Source organism: Branchiostoma lanceolatum, chromosome 4 (assembly GCF_035083965.1).
Source record: "Branchiostoma lanceolatum isolate klBraLanc5 chromosome 4, klBraLanc5.hap2, whole genome shotgun sequence".
Classification (NCBI taxonomy): domain Eukaryota; kingdom Metazoa; phylum Chordata; class Leptocardii; order Amphioxiformes; family Branchiostomatidae; genus Branchiostoma; species Branchiostoma lanceolatum.
Window position 1 is genome coordinate 19,124,220 of NC_089725.1, and position 21,007 is coordinate 19,145,226.

Sequence of the window (21,007 nt, forward strand, 5' to 3'; positions counted from 1 at the left end):
ATTCACATTCATTGAGTAATTCTGCCACCACTCAGGCAACACTACTGAACAGATGTGATATTATATCGCAAACACCCAGATAAGGAATATCATGTTACAAACACACAGATAGGGGTGTATCATTTTTGTAAACATTGTCTGCAGTAGAGAAGATACTGATCACCACACACAGAGCAACAGAGGGACACAAATAAATCTTCTTCCTGGCCTCTCGCCAGTCTGTCATTCATCTGTACTTTTGTAACTACACACAGTGATTAGGGTTGCTGGAAAACAAAGTGACGAAATAACTTACCCCCACTTGCATATTCCATAACAAGGTATAACGTCTTCTCTGTTTCTATCACTTCAAATAGTTTGACTGCAGGGCACACATGACAAAATATATCAGTAACAGACATAAATGGACATGATGAAAAGTACCCCTTGATACAATATAACAGCAAAGAAACTCAAATGTGAGACTTCTAAAGGTTTGCATTAACAACCCAGCTGGATTTTTACATGTCTAGAGGAGTATAATTTGGAGATAACCAGGCTCCATCTCCAACCCTCCGTGGACCTTAGTAATTGCTATCTGTGCAAGCACTAGTTGATACCTTGGTCGCCATAGCATTTACTTCTGACTGAACACAGGTTATACTTTCACCAGTATTTCTGGGTAACTAAAAAATACATTCTGAACATATCTTTTTCCTTTTTTTACAGAAGCCTTGGCCTACAAATAAAGCAATAAGATTTTGATCCAATTTTGGATACAGCATATGAATTTGTCTTTGAATGCTTGTTGCTTTTTGTTTCTCAGTCCATGATTAGTATAATTCAACAAGTTTTCTATAATGAGTATAAATTTTCATGACTTTATTCCTATGAATAAGCCTTTGCCTAGAAATAAGTAATTAAATTTTGGTTGATGCTTTCATAAATAAAGACTATGAGGATTTAAATTTTCAACTTAATAACTCTATCTAGGAGACAATACTTACAAACAAACTTGGTAGATGAAGACAAGTTGGAACAAAATACATTACCACAACCAATGTTTTTATATTCTATGATGATAAAAAACAGGAGAAACTCACCAATATTGGGATGATTGAGCATCTTCATTATTCTGACTTCCCTAAAGAGCTGGAAAAAAAATAAAAAGAGAAACATAAGCGGTTAGTATACAAAAATTACCCCAACAAAACAAAACCTATCCTCGTTTTGTTATCTTCAATCTTTCAGCTCCCGTCCCTTATGCTACAATACTGAATAATGTAATTTCATACGAATCATAGCTGGTTATTCCCCTCCATCCCATCGAACGTCTATCTCACACTCGGTGTTCATCAGTTTCCCATTGCCAGTAATTAACGAGCCCTTCAGGGCGCCTTTCCAATGTCATTAATTTCAACCATCACCACATTTAGAGGTAGATTACTGTGGTCCACAACACACACCAAGTACACCAGTTCTGGAGGTAGCCTACTGCAACCAGGACTCCAAATAACTATTGTTTTAGATATCTACCATCAGTACAGCTTGATTGATACACATCTCACTCACTGTGACTTGGGAATTTTGGGCTTTTAATTGTATAATCATATCCTAATCCTAAAACTAACACTTATAATGAATGAATGAAGATAGCATTTTTGCATCAAATTAGCATTTAACTATGCTATTAGGTAGCAGCGAGACGGTCAAGGAAGATGTCTGCCATTCCTGAGATAAATATGTAGGGAGATGGCCTTTCTGATCCATGCGACTCAGGTATGAAAGTCCTTCCAATACTTGTCTCCAAAACAAAACCTTGGAAACCCCATATGCATCCTCTTGTCAGTGTTTCCTTTCCTGTTGACAGTGAGTGTCCTCGGGGCCATAAACACAGCTATCACAGCCACACCCAACCCTACTGTGTGGTGGGCAGCAAGATGGGCTTATATGGAGGTCTGTACAGTCCCTGATCCTCACACCAGGGAGCTAGGCTACTTCAACTAAAGCATCTTTACATCTTTAATGTCATAAAGCCTTGATAACAATGTCTTCCGTAAGAACATTTTACTTTAGAACCAACTTTTTCTTTCTAGAAGCAAAAGTTGCTGCCAATGATTTCAGGAGCCAAGCGTGCTTCATACACACTTAATTTCCAAGCAGATATTGATAGGGAAGATCATAACATGCTACTTACTGTCATGATGTCATCCAACATTTCAAAATGATTTAAAACATTACGTCAAATACATGCTATTTCATCACATTGCAATTACACTTTACTGCACTGGACAGATTTCTGTAAGATACTGAATATTTATTTTTTATAAACTGGTGACTTCGCAACAAACTCTGGTTGTCCAAAGACTGCGGACAAAATCAATTTTGACTAATTGTAGGTAATTATAGGAAAGCCGCGATTAAACATGCAGTAGCTGTCTGTCAGGTATGCCCTACTGGCTTAATAGTTTCCTGTCAATCACCCCCCCCCCCAGTACAACCCCTCTGTGATTTATTAACATTTCTGAATAGCAAACTAAAAATAGATATCACAGATCCAGATGAATAGTTACAATTTTCAGGTTCCCTTGTCAGATATTTCATTGAACGATGAAGATTGTCTCATTTCTCATCTTTTTTTGCCTTGTTCTAAAGCAAACCACAGAAAATAACAATGGTACCAAATATATCGTAATTAGCTAGCCAGTGTAATTTCATTGACCAATTCATCCACCTTGTGATGTATCCTGTCCCACTCAACTTTAACCCAGAAATTTATAGATTATCCTGGATATGCCACTACTGTAACTTCAAAAGAATCCTCTTCAGGTTCTCTCATCCTATACTACAAGACTAATGATCATGTCCATATCTTGAACTACTTTTGGACATAGGCTCACATAGCGTACCAGAAACATTTCACATTTTCTCTAATTTACAGTGTTCAAGACAATAACTATGTCTAGCTCTAAGCAATGAAATGTACTTTTTTAATTTCTACCAGAAATTGTTGTTTTGTCAACAAGACACCTAAAAAAGTTCAGAATGAATTTCTCTAATGTTTTATGGTGGATCATTAGATGGATATTCAAGTTATGCAAGTACAGTCAAACCTGTCTATAGCGGTCACTCAAGGGACTGGCCAAAACTGGCCGCTAAGGACAGGTGGCCGCTATGGAGAAAATGTCGATTAATTGACCACGAGTGACACATATTTTCAGTACCCACTGAGATACATTTATTCACCGTACAGTACACATGTAAACAGTGCATAGGTAAGTCACATTTTAGAAAGTCGATTGTTGTTCTTTTACTTCTATTATGGGCTTGAAAAAAGAATTATTGTATCTGCCAACTCCAAAATCCATGGCTTGCTCGGGCTTCATGTCTGTACAGACCAGCATCGCCATACTCTACTCTTGATCCTTCGCGACTGCTTCGCTGCAGGCACACGCGTCACCAACGAGTTTTAATCATATGAAACAAAGTCCTTCGCAGCAAAATGCCACCTAGTTAGTTAAGAACAAAATACATGTTGCTCAGTTGCCACTTACTGTTCGTTTTCGACCGTTTTGAAACATAAAATCGTGGCGATAGTTTCCCTTAGTCTGTTGTTGTTTCGCTTCCCGCATGTCATTATCAGCTTCTACCATTATGCTAATAGGGCACTCAGAAGAAGGTCGCTCTTTTGATGTTTTTTTTTCTTTTCAGAAAATTGCAATAGCCCAAATTTGACATCATATTAATGTTATTCATATTTCTTTTGAAGCTTTTGGTAAAGTAATTATCGTCAGTGATACTTTGCAGCAAAATAAATTTAGCGCATTATACCTCCGAAACAGTGGTGTCTTCCGTTGACCTTTTTGCTGCTGACTATCAGCGCCATTTTGAAAATTGCGCGAAACACGTTTTGACTTTGAGCACCCGGGAAAACGGATATTGGGCCGGCATTCAAACATTTCCCGAACTTACCGCATCAGCTACATGTGCGAGTTGTATTTTCCAAAAAGCTGACGTAATATTTGTCGACTCGAAATGCACAGAAATGGTCAATTTTGCTACGATGTACAAACGCAAGCCATGTGAAGAAAATTGTACTTAATCGCGTCAAACCATGGATTTTCTAACAAAGATAAAACATTCTGGATTTCTTTATTATCATCCTATCCTGTTGAGTCCACATAATTTGATAACTGCGTGAAAAAATGAAGATTTTGAACACGGCGTGCGGTGGCGATGCGGCTTCTACCGGCGCGCCGTGACCGTTACCGACAGTGTTACTGTACTCGCGGGACTGAAAATCGTCTGGCCGCGACCGCGTTGGACAGGTGGCCGCTATAGCCTAATTCTTAATGCTTATGTCAATGGGAAAAATCCAAGGGACCGACAAAAAGTGACCACTATGGGCAGTTGGCCGCTATGCAAAGGTGACCGCTAATACAGGTTTGACTGTATATCTTAGCCTAACACAATAGATGTCTTTCCTCTTCCCTTTCAAGGCAAATATTTTAATACAACCTATCAGTGCCTTTCTTAGCTTCAATACAAAACCAGTGTGCTACACCATATGGCACAAACAATTTATATGCTACAGATACTGATATAAGCACATGTGCATTTGTCTCATCTTGGCATAAGTCAAAGTTCTGGACCTCCCTTATATCCTGTGCCCTGGCCACCCGGATTTGGGGGCAGGAAGTGCCAAGAAGAACATTTGTTACATGAACCCATCACCTGTTCCTGTCCTCCAGCATTTAATATGCTGCTAGCACTTTTGGTGTGATTTCCAAGCAGATGTTGTGAGGGAAGCTAGTAACATTTTCTAACTGCCTTATTCTTCTTACAAGCACCCTCTGAATTCTACCGAATAGAAAGGTGCTAGATCGTCCAAAGAAAATTTAATGATCTACCGTCCCAACATCTGCTTGTAGATGACTGTTGGTGGACATAACAGGGACCAGCAATGCCATGTGCAGTAGACCCCTTGCTGGGAGACCAAAAATGGGTGCTGAGATAGGTTTTTCTGTAGAAAATTGAGATAGGTTTTTTCTGTAGAAAATTTGGGTGGGACAGAAACCTGAGGGAAGACAAAAGCCTGTGGCTAAAGTTGTCAGGGTGGAGACATTGTCATGTGTCTTTTAGACTGATTCTAATTGCTGACTTGACCACAGATTCCTCTGGGCAGAGCAGTTACTGGTTGCAGACCAGAGCTCCCCACATGACTTAAATCCCTAAAATACATTTGACGAATCCTTCTGCCAGCGAAAAATCAGGTCAACCCTGGAATATGACATATCCGAGTGGATGCCATAGTTTAGGTCTAGCAGCACTAATCTGAGGATACGCACACAAACTACCCAGATTGAATCACCCAGGGGAAGTCTAAGGCTCTAAGCCCAGTATATACCTCCTGTGAAACACTCTATTGATTGACCTCGTGACTATAGGATACCACAGCAATGCCCTTGCTGAATGACTGGACACTGAACATTTTCAACATGTCATCAAGGGTTCGCACAGGCAATGACACTTCAGAGTGTGATGCCGTCATATAAGTAGAGGAGCAAATAGTCTTCAAAACAGCTTGCACAGCAACCTTTTGCTCAGGTTTAAATTGTACCACTACCCGGCAAGTTTCCGACCATGTTATACACACACAGAGGACATGCGTATCACAGGGATCGCGGCAGAAGCTGCTTCCTCGTGATAGAGTAGCCCTGATCCTATCACTGCTCTCATCCTCTGCTCACAGGCTGGGCTTTCTACCTCATGTCTAAAGCAAGGACATGTAACACTGTAAATTTGGAAATTTGACAGACTTTTAACTTTGTATTCAGCTTAGTGCTGAAGCTTAGATCTCAGAATTCATCATCCTGGATTGTTACATCATCTTATCAAGAAACAAGCAATTTCATTACATTGGCCTTCTGGTGGACTTATCAACTATGCATCTGTCCGAATATCCACTCACTCCTACCCTTCCTAAAAATCATACAAATCCATTCATGGTATCTTTCCTAAGGATAACATTGGCATTGCCTAAACTCATTGGCAAGGATAATTCTTCCAAAAACTTTTGCATCAGTTTCGGGAACACAAGGCAGGGAGTCGTCTTGCCCATAATCATGATGGAGCATCCCCGCCCAGAGGAGCTGTACAGCAACATCAATTATTCAGCAATGCCCATCCACTGATCAATATACTTTCTATTAGTTGCTGTTTGGTCTCGTCTCTGTGAAGTCAGCCAATCTCTCTGTCGCAATGCTCTTCATAACTCATCATTAAATAAATTCCAAGGTACAAATCATATAAACTTGATGCCGCCATGAATACAAAAAGGGGTTTCCTGTCTTAACATTGGTTAGGAAACAGTAAGTTATAGCTTTGACTAAGGCAGGGCAGGATCACAAATTTCTATTCCTATTTCTCGATCTCTCGATACAGAAAATGGATGGAGATGAAAGATCCCACACCGCAATCATGTGAAAACAACCATGATTACATTTCTTCTTGCATTGTAACTGTAACGATTGAAATCCCATTTGGTAGCCTGATAATAGGAATATTGCATGTGAAGTCAGTGATCAGTTCTAATGCTGTTGATTACCCAGGTTGGCAGACATGGCATGCATGGCTATGTAAAAATTCCTGCTTCCACTGGGAAAATTACAGCCATGAACAGATACAAGCTTTATTTCCTTATTATCCTTTTGAACAGTATCCTTACAATGGCATGAAAGCTTTTTGCAATACCTTTCATCTCAAAGATTGCAGTATATCTAATAGGTACAAACACACAATATGCATGGTGTACTTGTCTACAGTGGCTTACAGGTTGTCACTGCAACACTACTAGGGCAAAATCTTCATTTCATTTTTGTTGGCCAAATGACAATGGTAAAAGCAGCAAGAGTAGATTTTCTATAAACTGTCAAAAAACTGATGAAGACCAAAGACTGTGGGGGGGGGGTGCTGGGGGGTAGCCAAACTTGTTCCCAGGCTCAGTCATGACATTTTTGCTTTCATTGTTCGAATCCATCCCACCCATACACTGCTTAGTAACATGTCTACCTGTGTGCATCCAGGGGCGCCGCCCATCACACTGTGTACACTCCTCCTTATATGGAACATTAACCTCTGACATGTCTTGGATGGAGGCATCTCTTCTGGGCCAAGGAATATTGGATACTTTCCTTTTATTTCTCCCAAATGTACAATCAGCAGTTAACAGCAATAGTGGAACATTCATCTCACTTTTTCAAGACAACAAGCATTTCCACAGGGTTCTGTATAGCTAATGTATTCCTGTTGTTTCTAGCCTAAGATTAGTTTTATTCTTTTGTTAACCGTCCACAGAAACGGGATAAACAAATGCTACATTCTAGAACAAATTTTTTGTTCAAGAAAAGAAACTTCCAATTTAGAAACCTTCTTGGGCTGTTACAAATGTGGATTGGTTATGGGGTCAGGTATATGAAGCAAAAAAATGTTAAACTCCCCGGTTTCAAATCAATATCCATGGTAATCAGTACTGACATAGAACAGTGCAGCATTGTATGATGTTCAAGGTTGAAGTCAGGTGTCCCCAGGGAACATGTCACAACATGTCTCTACACACATGTCACTGTCTCCAGTGACCTTTAAGACAGTAGGCAACAACAAGTGTTGCTTGTGATAAGCGCAAGTCGAGCAAGTTCAATACTGAACAACTGCGGTTCCGTGCAATGTTGCTTCCTTCCTAGTGACTTATTACAAAGTATAACATTTGCACGTCCCTGCGAGCACAGTCCCTTGGGAGACAAAAGGCACAAGAAGTTCACCTAGCATTTGTTCAGTGGTGCAGACAGCCTGGAACTGTGGTATTGGCTATGCCTTGAAAAGTAAGCGCTGGTCATGAGTGAAAACACAGCTCCTGTTGACTTTGGGGGCAAAGCAAGGGAGGTAAGCATGACTTGGGGGAAAATAAACATTACAACTGCTTTCACAGTCATTTTGTTGAACAGCAGAAGACATGTATGAAGTCTTCATAATATGACGGGGAGGGTTCTCCATACATCAATGGAAGTCAAAAAGTTAATTTTCCACAGTTGTCCCACAAGGTCTGACAAGGCCTTCAGCGAAGTTTTCTTTTCTGTTCAGTATAGCCTTGAGCCTCACATCTGTACACAGACAAGAAAACAGCTTCCTAAGGAGAATCACACACCATAACCTGTCTGCAGCCCACCCTGCCTGGAGACCATCTAGGAACACCAAATCTGTACCTATGCCAAAAGTAGGACTTGTTGCGCCAGCTGAATATCTATCAGCACTCCCAGTAATGAGAATTGCCCATGACATTCAAGCCTCACTCATTCACCATAGCTTCCCTGGAAGTCTTGCACTTTGTACAGACGTTTCCTGACACAGCTGTGACAACTATGACAAACAAAATAAAACCTTTTCCTAACAAATTCGAAAGTTCCAAATTTGAGGAAAACTTGAGTTGCTCACATGGGCCTTATTTTACATCTGCCTCAAAGAAAATTTGATTTCCCCAAGAGATGGGAGAAGTATATTTCCATCACTACAATCGACGTGATGTATTTCACAAACTGGCCATTTCCACATAACCCAGGTATATCCATCCATAGTTCTGACCAAACCATGGGGCGACCGTGACCAGCATACAAATGTCCCCCATCATCACAGCTCCTTTTATGGTAAACCTAACCTGATATCACATCTGTGATAAACCAATCAGACATTTGACTCCCACTTGACACGGAAAGACTTCAATATATGGTGTCAGTAATCCTTTAAGGATAAGTAACCTAGAATTTGATAGCACCATAGATTATGTCCTTCCTTTCTTCTGACTAAATATTGGAAATGGATGTTTAGATATAATCAGCATCAGAATGTACTGAAAATGCAGTGCATTTGCAATTTCTTCTCATATTCATAATCATAGTGGTGTGGTTAATTCTATGCATTTTTGCTACCTTACTTTGTAAAGTAACAAGGAAACTCCAGATGTAACACATACATAAAACCTCCATCCAGCCACTCCCTTTTCATTGCACAAACCACAAGACTCCCTGCCGAAAGGTCAACCTGGTGGTCATAGGTCAAATCACAGGGTCACCCTGTTGATTGACCGGGCCAAGGCTAAAATACCATTTCCATCTTTTTTATGTACCTTTATGTGTTTTTATGAACCTCCCAAAACCTCATCACAAATTTCAGGACGTTTCTCGGTACAAGTCGTGCTTGTTGATAGCTGGATCAATTCTACCGCTCCAGAGAAAAGCTCTGTCTGATATCATCCCCATTATTCCTCACCACACCACCACCATAAAGCAGCAAAATTAGCTAAAATGCCAGCCTTTCTATGAAAATAGAATACATCTAACCAGTCCACATTTCATATCAAGACACATATATTGCTAAAGATATTTATGTTCTATAGAACTATGTTTTTCGAATTATAAGTCAAGGGCACTGGTATTTCTTCCTACTTCACCTCAGATTATTCATGAATACAGTCAGCCCTAGGGCTGCAAGTGAATAAACCAGTCTTTGGGGCCTTGGGTTGTTTGTTCCACTGACAACCTTGTTACCATACTTTGCTTACAAAATTCACTTCTGTGAAGACAAGATGCTGATTCAATGAACATCATCTTATTTCTATCATGCTGAAGATACATCACAATTAGTCTGTCAGTTTCCTGAGGCTTTAGTTCTATTTTTGGGTAATTTTCATCATATATTTAGTAGTTGCAGTGTCCAATTTACAGGGTCCATGTCACTGCACAGTCAATTATCTACATAGATGTATGTCTGTTTGTTTGTTTGTGGGTCAATGCACATTAACTTTAATCCTAGATCTACAAAAGCTCTCCTATATTCAATGGAAATAAGGAATTATTGTTTTCATTACACCTTTCTGCCAGGTAAACATTACTTTCTAGAAAATTCTTCAGTTATATTTGGAATTGTGATTTATAATAACCACCTTCAAATTTGTATGCTGATTCAGTGAAAAATGACAAGTCTAAAAATTTACCTGCACTCTAACATTTCTTTCTGCAAATTGCAGGTTGCCAGAAGGTATTTTGAGCCGTGCTACATGATGAATTGGTGACACACACTGCTAGCAGATACAATTAAAACATGCCATGCAAAATTATGAGGATAAATGTATCTCATCGCTCTTCTCCTTGGCTGAGTTCTCTTGATGGATGCTTTGTCATCTAGTGTTATAGAATTCATATTTAATGCTCTAACAGATATATTTGGGCTAAATTCATATGCCACCACATCTAATTTCAAATATGGTGTGATGACATAGAACAAAAGAAAAATTGTGTTTGTTTGTCTAACATAATTATTAATAATAAATTCCCACATGTCACTACTGATTTGATATGGGATATGAGCACTACCTACAAGTTTGATACAACATTGACACAAGATCTAGTTCACAGTATCGTTTATACAGGTCATGTCACCTTATGCTAAGAAACACTTGAATTGGCCTAATAACCTTCTATAATTCAGATGTGTGCCATAATAGCACTTTTAACTCATAAATAATGCATACACAACAGGCTAGAAAAAAATCCTGACTAATCATGCAAATTTGTGTAATCTGCCGGATCCTAAAAATATGGTACAGTATTTACATTAAGTTATATCATCATTATGTAGGACCAGATTTTTTTTGTTTTCTTTAAGTTTGATTAAGTTTTTTGGGGCACAAGGAGGATCTAAGAAAACTATGAGTGACGATGTGCATTGCTGGTTATCAAGTGTATATTCTAACTCCAAGAAACAAGGAATTCTATTGCTGTTGCCAGACAGATGTACCGACAGGAAATGTGAAAAGATAATTTCGCTCAGCTCCACAGAAAGGTGACTGAACAGTGAAATATGTGCTGTAAGTCATGTATAACGCAAAATGAAATACTGTGAAATAAGTAATATTGTTACACCTCTGGTGGTTAAAGGTAATCTTCTGGGCCTGATTAGAACGAACTACTGGCGCTGACAAAGAGTCAATCACTGCTGGTGTGACAAAAGCTCACGCCGGCACCAAGTTATTAGCAAAAGCCCTCCAAGAATCATACAGGAGATGGGATGAGACGTCATCCCAACGGCAAGGGCGATAGAGAAGAACATAAATCAAGAGTCTAAATGTTGAAAGTACGCCCGGAACTGTCAAGACTTCCGAAAAATCAAGACTAAAATGACCTTATATGTTGGCTTCTGTAGTATTGTAAGATTGCACAGAGGCTTTCTTCCACAGTATCTCAGCATGCCAGCCTGCAGTGCTAAGACAGTGCACAAAGCAATGCCTCAGAAGTCTGCAGCTTAATCACCAGGCCAACATTATAGTTACTGGGCAACTCTGATAAGGAATGGTCAATGTATGGTTCAACTTTACGATGCGCAACCTGTACATTAGTGTGTAAGTCACACATGCCATTAATATGCAAGGGCTACTTCTGTTCACTCTGCTATGACGTCTAGGAACACATAATCTCCCCTTGAGGAATGGGGTTTTAATCCAGCGCTGACCCAACATCCATCAGTAGGGTACAGAAGTAACTCTGCATCCTTTCCTAGGCCAAATAAGTTTTTCCTGATGTAGTAGGCCCTTGGGGCCATACAGTACAACACAGCAGCAGCGCTTTTTTTTATCAGGATACTCCTATCTCTGACCTGACCACCTGTGTAAAGAGATAGCAGAGATGGCTTCTTGGGAGAGTTGTAAGTAGGCCATTATGTCAGTACAGGTTTGATATTGTTTTTTGAAAAATATCCCTGAAACTTCTCTGCATTTTCAGACATGGTGGACTAATCTCCAGGGTTACTTGTTATATCATATTAGGCTAATCAACATATGATAGGAGTATGAGCTATGTATGAAAAAAATCATCACGTGACACATTGTGACATTACTTTCTAGTCATGTCCAGCTACAGCTGTCTCCATTAATCAGGGGGTTGAGTACTTATGAATATTTAATGTGTCCTAGACTAACCCACTGCTTTATGTAGAAAATGCATACTAAGAAACATCTTCCAGTAAATGTCAAATCCTGATAATGCAGTTTGTGATCATGTCTCTTTGTTGAATGCTGAAAGATGTTTTAAGTTATATCACAAAACTCCAGAGCAGAGGAAAGCTACAAATATTTTACCTGTCTATAACCCTATGACCTTCTCTTCAACATTAAAAAAATTAAGATTTAGGGCCTGAACCCATAAGCTAGCTTTAACGTCAGATGGCCCTTTGTATTTGTCAGTTGATAAGGCTATACTATCTCAATTCTATGAACCAAATCCTACGAGCATGCAACAAAAACCTTATGCTCATTTTGGGATGACACATAATACGTGTGTGCTCATCTTTCATCACTTCATGACAATAACAATGTTTGATTATGCAGGAGATACACAATGGGCCAACTTCAACACTTGTTACAGAACTGAAGGATTCACTGCGGATCACTGTCTGTTGGTCAAGATGTTTCATAGGGAGAAGAAGAAACAGGCAGAAATCATCCTACACACAGATGTGCTCCATAAAATGATGTCTGTATGGCCTAACGATGGTGAAGGTTTATTGCCAGACGTGCACCATCTGTCTGATAGCTTTAGGACTGATCCCAGGTAGTCTGATGACCTTTTCCAGTCCACATCATTACCAAGTCCTGCATGAAAAGACCAGCATAATGGGGGAGACCACAAAGGACAGTCAGGGGGCAGAGACATATCGAAATCTTCTTGTAACAGTCAGTGTCTGATGGTGATGGACTTAATCTTTTCCACACCATTCTCTGATACAATTTCTACCAATGTTAAAATGATTATTATATTTGATAATTTAACAAATTACAAATAGATGTTTTGCCTGTATGTATTGTTATATTTGGGGAGGGTAAAGACCTTTGCCAAAAGTCTGCAAGGCCGTGGACATTTTTTCCTGCAATCTAGAAAAATCAAATTGTAGGTTGCAGGTGGTTATCCCAAGCCACAGCCAGGTACGAAGGTAGACAGTTTAAACAATACAATGCCAGTGCTTCCCTGGACAGTGTACAGATGTAGATCAATACTTCATTTCCCAGCCGTCATTTGTGTCTTATTCCCACAACATCAAACTGTAATGAGGAAGAAAGAATAATCCTGTTCAAACAATGTGTGCACCCAATGTTAACATGTGGTCATTGATCTGCATTATTTGCTCTTCGACCAGTCTACTCAACAAAGGTAGGCTTCTGATTGGCAGTCCCTCAATCCAGATCATCTCCAGTAGAAAATATTGGCAACTTCATTACCAACCCATGGTTTTGAAGACGTCTGAAATCTGACATGTTGCGAAGATTACAACTGGCTACATGAACTTTGCACTAGAATGCAAATGAGATATAATCTGACCAATCACAGCAGCTACAGCCAAAGGATACCATGAGAACGCAAATAAGATAAACATGTACATGTGCTCTGACTAATAAATAGTTATTTCCCAGACTTTCTACAAGAAGTATGCTATGAATCAACAATCATATTGCCAAATATTTAGGTTGGGGTCGCAACATTGTCGTACAATATGAATCCATAATGATGTAAGGATAAACAAAGGGGGGGAGGCTGTATTTTCTTAAATTACCCTGTAATAAGTAGGGCAGCATATTATGATGGTCTCCCTTCTTCCCATGGACTCTTATACTTGTCTTATTTCCCCCCTTTGTGACACACATACTGTACTTTTATTTACTGGAACACCGATCGTTCTTGGTGAAAAACTGTCTGACTCCATTCCTTTTGCATGGCCATCAGACTTCTGATTTATACATACCTGGACTGAAACAATACATCATGTGGCCTCAGGATACAGAAGTTATAACAAATTCATAACCCCCCATTATGGTTCTTCTATATCAATTCTTGTGTACTTGTGTATGCAGATATATGCACATAGAAACACGAGTTTGCTTGCAAAGAGGATAACTGATAACTCAAATGCCATGCCTGAATTTTGAAGACTTATGGTTGAAATTTTGTTTTGGGAATCGTGCTCTGTTTGAGGGCTTTGCATTCTCAGAGCAATGTCTTGTTTTCCAAGTAACCAACACCGAACTTTGAACATACCTATCAGGTCACTGAACTATTATATCACACACACACAATCTTCTGCCTGGTTCAAAGGGTGACTATGGCCCAACCAAATCTGATGGCGTAAGAAACTGAGCCAACACTTGAGCTGTGTATAGATGCTCAAAGATATAACTAATGAACAACCTCCCCATTTCAAAACCTGTGCAAGATATGAAACCTCAAACCTAGAAGCAGGTATGGCTAGAGTAGACCACAGCTACAACCTCCAGGTAACATTACTCAGGGTTGGATATTTGAACTGTAGATATTGATCAACTACCTCCCCTTACTGTCAACAAGTCAAGGCAGAATCTACCATATCCATGCTCACAAGAGCAGGCTCTTATAACACTCGGACTGGTGACCTCATCGCTTTGCCTTGTCCTGGCGGTCTTTGTTGTACCTCACACTCGATAGGTGGTTTAACGACAGAATACCAGACCCAGGGGTGGCTGACGGGACAGGCCAATGGCTGGACATGACGCTAAGCCTACCCACCATGGTGCGGTACCAGTTCTAGCACCACCTGCTTGAGTGGCTTACATGCCAGGTATTAGTGAAAGATCATGTGCAAGAGAAAGGGGCAATGATGATATGGCCTGGTATTTGAAGTAAAGTTGCAGTCTTCTTGGACTACAGTCAAACCTGCCTAGGCGACCACCTTTTCAACGCGACCACCTAGCCATGGCGACCGCTTTTTCTCGGTCCCGAAAATTTTCCCCATAGGCACAAGCATTAAGCTGCCTGCCCAAGGCGACCACCTGTCCAACGCGTCCGCGACCGCCACGAATTGGGACCGCACAGAGCACAATCCCTGCCCATGGCGGCCGCCTCATTTTCAAGCGTGTGGTGACATCGGATCATTTTGCTGCCGGATTTCACGGAAATGTTTTCAAGACTTTGAAGGACAAAATAAGGACAAAAATATATGGAATAGTAATGTTATAGCATCGATTCCTCCATGAAGTGTTTTAATAAAACGTTCCCCCTATAAACACTGTAAAGACAAATGTTTGTGATGTTGTTGTGCCTACCGTAATCTTATTGTTTACCGCAAACTCAAGCAAGTTCAGTTTAAAATCAATTTTCAAAACGAATACGTAGTGCATGGCGTCAAAAAGTCAGATTTCACAGAAATTACTATCTATATCTTGTATTTTCAACAAAAATGTGTCTGTGTCTTACTAAATTCCGCCGAAAAATGACTTCGCGGCGGGCAAAACACCGGGCGAGAAATGTTGTTCCTCGGTCCCGACGCCATCTTGGATTTGGCATGGCCCGGATTTGGCGTACCGCTGACCTTTCTAAACACGATGCTTTTGTGTATGAACATTTACGAATACTCTAGTCATTGACGAAAATTAATATTCTTTTTTTCTTTTTATTTCCATGAATCTCACAAACCTTTATTGGACGTTGGGCGTTCTGCTACACTGACTTACCTTTTGATGCGGTCGCATAGAGCTTGGCGGCGCGGCGCGACGAAATCACCGTTCCGTTTTCATCTTTAGTTGTCAGATCGAAAACTTTTTGACCCTTTTATCCAGCGGTTGGCGCCCCAAAAAAGGTTGGGGCCAGCAGGTGTTTTCTAGGGATTTGTCTTAGGCCTTAAAACTTCGATGATGATGTGCGTGTGTGTGTACTATTTAATCTAACGTGTGAATGCGGGATGGTGCTGCGATCATCGAGGCAACCATTGTTTTGTAGTCAAAATTATTACGAAAATGTGTACACGATGCAGCGGTGTACAATTATTACAATGGTAACGGAAAATGTAATTTTTGTAGCCTCTTTCTGTCAATGAGAAATTGAACCTGGTAGGGCTCATGCTGTCTAAATTCACATAATTTTCCATCCATCTACGTAGTACACTGTATTTGAAAACCTCGACCTGGAAACATGTGAGTGGAATCCTCTTCATGGCGACCACCTGTCCATCGCGACCGTTTTTGCTCGGTCCGCCGGGTGGTCGCCTTGGGCAGGTTTGACTGTATTTGATTTTATCTAGCAAGTTGGGTTACCTTGTGAAAATGCAAGTTTCAGAGAGCTCTTTTCAAGTTCAACAGTCCAGCAACAACTTAAAATCTGTCCAATTTGTAAAATGGTTTTCTAGAACTGACAATAACCAGTAAGGCATGCTATCTTTATACATGTATGTCTTCAAGATGACCTGATAACCAGATCAAATCAAAATAACTTGAAGAAACAATATTTAATATTTTCCTTCCTTGCCATAGAAGATCATACTAATTAGTAAAGACAAATTTATCTGGAGTTAAATATCATTAATGTTCATACTGTAAAACATAGTTTAACTGGACAAGCTGGAAAAGCACCAGGTTGTCTAACACCATTTTGTACTAATTGTGTACAGGAAGCTGCACTAAATCATGTCAAAGTACGGGTTGTAACTTGGTAACTATTTTTGTGGCATAGATGCTTATGTGTAAGTCAGGGACTAACGTTAATAAGAACAGGAAATCAACTTCACAATGAGTACAACTATGACGCTGTTCCAAACATACTCTTATCTTATGAGATGTACACCTGGCAGCCACATTCTCTTGCCAATATTTATCTAGTATTAACTGACTGAACACTATGGCAGTGGGCTACTGTGTTTACTGACCCCTATGAGTTCCTTTTGTTATTGTAGGACTATGTAAACTGCTTAGTGCATACCCTCTCCCAACCACAGTCACTCTGGAGCCTGTAGACATGTCCCTACATAATATTCCCTTTCTACCCACTAATCAATACTTGTACCTGGTGTAAAGTAAGTCATTACATCTGCAGAGGTACAAATTAGTGGGTAGCTGGGGCGGAAGGAGCAGGCTTCATTCAGCCTTGTGTTAAACCTAGATCAGGCACTGGACACTGCCAGGACCCCACTTCCTTATAAGGAAAATGCAGGGTATTGTTCTAAGGTCTGGCCTGCGTCTGGGCTTCCTTCTTGTTTGTCTGATGATTACTCATACTGTAGTTTTCCCCACACCTACAGACTTCCGTTTGTCATGTTTTCAGTTTCACCTCTATCCAGTAAACATGTCCAGCACAATCTTTAACAGGTCGAAAATAATAATCTTTGAGTACGATGAGCTAAACTGGACACCTCACTCCTGTGGTGTAAGCACAACTGACCCTGTTTGGCTACTCTTTATGTCCAGACAAAAGGTGAAATGTAACAAGTGAACCATTGTTCCCCAAGGTAAACTGTTGACTGCTCAGTCCCTAACCCTGACAGGGGAGTCAAACTTGAGCTCCACCGACAAACACAACTGCTGAATTCTGACCTTGCAGGATGGAATGGTTACCATGGCTCATTACCATAGGCCATCGTTCTCCCTGCCAACATAACTCACAAATCCACAGATGTTAGACTTCCGACAAGAAAGAACTAACAAACAGTATGCACCTGAGTCAAATAAGTGAGACCTGTGCTCACAACTTATTTGGCTAATCAATCCTGTTAATCATTACAACTTCAGCAACCTTTACTCATTGTCCTTCCTATCTTTGAGCACCAAATTGTGCGTATTTTCAGACAACTGTAATGTACGCTACACTCGAATACACACAGCCACTCCCAACGATATAAAGGGGACAAAATGCTTCCGCTATGTCTATATCATGAAGTGTTGAGTAATAAACTGGGTGTTCCTGAATGTAGTGCAACAACCAGCCCCGGTGTACTTGGTAATGCCGGACACAAAACACACAGCACCATCGAAATGTAGAAATAAACTACGAACATCACGAGGGCCAGTATTGATTTACTTGACTGAAGTAGACATGCGCCACTCACCTTTTGCAAGCTGGAAGGATTCAACTGTGTCTTATCTATGATCTTGATTGCAACCTGCAACGACAAACACAGAAGGCAGGGGTCAGTCTGGGCAACTCTCTCCTCCCACCTTTGTACACTCATACATGAAATTCAACATTACTTAGGAGTTAAATATCAACTGGCCTTATTTCTGTAAAAATGTGCCTTTCTGTTGATGTAAAATTGTTGTGAGCTTCTCTAGATATCAGTGGAATTTAGTTGTGCCTCAATTTGTGTCAAGTTTCTTTTTTTTTCAAGAATAACTTGCCACGGAGCCACAGTACTGGGTCGATATGAACAGCACAGTTCATTGCTGTTCAGTACCAAAGGTCAGTAGTGCCCAGTCTTGCAGATTAATTCAGCTTAGCCTTTATTCAATCACTTTTCTCTGCACTATACATACAAAACTGTAGAAACAACTGTGGCATAGACATGGCAATGTCTACAGCACCGAGTTATGTCATTTTGTTCCTGACCGCAATGACATCTTGTCTCTACCAAAAATACATGAACGAAATACATGCGCACAGCCTTCCACTACAGTCTGTGGATATTATGATCTATATCCAACAGTCCTTGTTCCAATATATTTTCAATTTGTTCCAAATCAACGTTGCAGGATTTAGTACCCACATAATGAGCCATGTGCCATAAACCTTCATCTACTAAGCCATTGGAAATGATACCATGGTATTACATCATCAATGACACAAAGTTTGCAATAATTTTCGCCCCTGCACATTTCTCCAACATGAGTCAGTGTGTGAGTGTAGGGGATGACCCACAATATAATTAGCACCCAAACCACATTCAGCATCTCATTACTGCATTTGCTACATCTGATTGCCCTCATGCTGGTCCCCTCATCATCTCAACTTTGCTGTCCAAATATGTGCCCTTTGGGTCAAGTTTCTGTTCTTTGGTCAGTGACGAAATTTGGCCATGGCTACAAATGTCCAGTGCTGAGTGAGATAGTGGTATAGTTGAACCTGAATGGGTGGTGAGTCCTGTGTGACCCACTGCCAAGTACTTCACACATCACTTCACTACATCATTTCCCACTTCACCACTTCTCACAAAACCTTTCAAATGTATATTATCACAATGAGAATGAAGTCACTTCTGTTGTGTACTTCTTACATACTATATATGGTTGTGCTATAATGACTTTTTATGGGGGAGGGGGGATTTTAACAGTTTTTTTATCAGGCTGGCTGGGGGCCCCCAGGGCAAAACCAACCCCAGTCCAGCCCGGCACGTTGTGAGACCCTGAACTTCCGTTAGACACATCGCGGGTATGACACTCACCTCTTTCCCTGTGGGGACATGTCTGGCTAGCTTCACTTTGGCGAAGTTGCCCTTGCCTATGGTCTTGAGCAGCCTGTACTTGCCGATGTGAGGATGCTCCTCGTTCCGGCTTCTGTGGAGCTGCCTGCTGCTCTCCGGCGGGTCAGCATCGCCCTGTAGGCAGCAAATAAACATGGCTGCTTCCTGCCACTCTGCCTCACACAAAATCCACTCACCAACCAAGGTACTGACGACAAACTTAAAGCGTCATAATAAAGGATCGCAATGAAATGGGAAGAAACAAAGTTAGTAATGAGGTGGACTTACGTTTTCCTGTTCGTTTACCGTCGGCAATGGTGCTCTTCCTCCAGACATCTTGGATTCAGCACAATTTCTATCGACTTCGTTTCACTCTGACAAAAATAGCAAAACAACGGGTGGAGGGGCGCTGGAAAGTTGGCCAATCACTACAGAATCCCCCACCCAAGATACATATCTTTGTCTGCAGACGAGTTTGTGCACTTCCGAGGAATTCCACGGCGAACTTTTCGAACCAATTGGCACGATAATCAGACGAGGCCGGTTGACAGCGTTTGCCTAGCACAACGGGCCACCACGGCGGGCGGACTTCCCTGGCCTCCTGAACGGTAAACTGCACGGTATATTCAATCTAGATCTTTGAGATCCACCGCACGTCCACGGGGTTAGAAGTCCTCATATGAGCAACACAGATAGATCCTCTCCACTCTGTTTGTCCTTGATTTTCTGCTGGAACCTCAGTTGCGGAGGATTTGTACATTTAACGAGAGTTATCGAGACAACCCCAGCCCAAGATGGCCTCCTTGTTCTTGTTCATGCCAAGGGCGAACGTGACGTGTGCAAACCGCACCGCTGCCCTGTACCCCCCTGCAGACAACGTTGTGGCGACTTCTGGTCAACAAATAAATTATCACAGTAAGGGGGGAACTTAAGGTGCTGAAAATACGACAAAATCCAAAAATATAATCCATATCTTAGGAAATATTACATTATCAATGTATATAAAATTGCCATTTTGCGTTTGGCTGCACTCTGTACTCCTTTCCAATGACGCGTTCTGATTGGGCGTTTGGGTGAGGTGACGTCATGGGCACCAACCGAACCTTTGAAGGGTCTGTATGTAGATTGGAACAACAATTGTTTCTTTGCAAGTAACTGTAATCTGGACTGCATCAAAGTTGCTCTAGAATCAACCACTACTGCAATGAGTTCGACATTTCTATCACTTTGATTCTACGAAAGGCCCAATTTTCGGCATGTTTCATTCAAGCTTCTAAAATATCATTTTTTAAATTAATCAATAGCAAATGAAGAGTGTCCCAAATTGGAATTCTATATTAATCCCAACCTGGCAAAAGGCTCTACTCTACTCTAATATATAAATAAATACATGTACATGAAACATTAATTTTTATCTGATTATATGTATATCCGTTATGCAAGGAGGTTCAGGTACCAGTAACGATAGGTGAGGTATTAGAATTTCTACCATGTACTCCCGAAGGGCCTTTGGGATGTTGTATCGTGAGTGACTCCAGATACATTTTGTACTATTGACAGCAAAAGTCGATGTGAATTAGCTCATGACTTTTGTCTCAGATATGATATTTCCCAAAGTATGTAGGCATGCTGCATTCTGATACCCTCAATCCCAGAGAAATAGAGCAATAAAGCCATGAGTCATAAAGCCATGCAAACCAGCTCACTAACGTTACATATCTGACATTGATCATTT

At 40.7% G+C, this 21,007-nt stretch overlaps 1 protein-coding gene across 15 annotated transcripts in view; it reads right to left on the reverse strand.

The window, feature by feature from the left end:
* The window catches only part of LOC136433139 (MAP/microtubule affinity-regulating kinase 3-like), a 37,807-nt gene extending 17,697 nt beyond the window's left edge, over positions 1–20,110 (reverse strand). For 9 of the 15 annotated variants that reach the window (XM_066425007.1, XM_066425009.1, XM_066425002.1 and 6 more), the window contains exons 1-5: positions 19,561–20,109; positions 19,255–19,407; positions 17,926–17,979; positions 1,083–1,131; positions 296–361 (exon numbers count right to left, since the gene is read on the reverse strand). In XM_066425007.1, the coding sequence (XP_066281104.1) occupies positions 296–361; positions 1,083–1,131; positions 17,926–17,979; positions 19,255–19,407; positions 19,561–19,608 (370 nt within the window). In that variant the 5' untranslated portion in view covers positions 19,609–20,109. Of the gene's footprint in view, positions 1–295; positions 362–1,082; positions 1,132–17,925; positions 17,980–19,254; positions 19,408–19,560 lie in introns of all 15 variants that reach the window. The other 6 variants (XM_066425000.1, XM_066424999.1, XM_066424996.1 and 3 more) reach the window with 2 other exon arrangements.
* Positions 20,111–21,007: the final 897 nt, after the last annotated feature.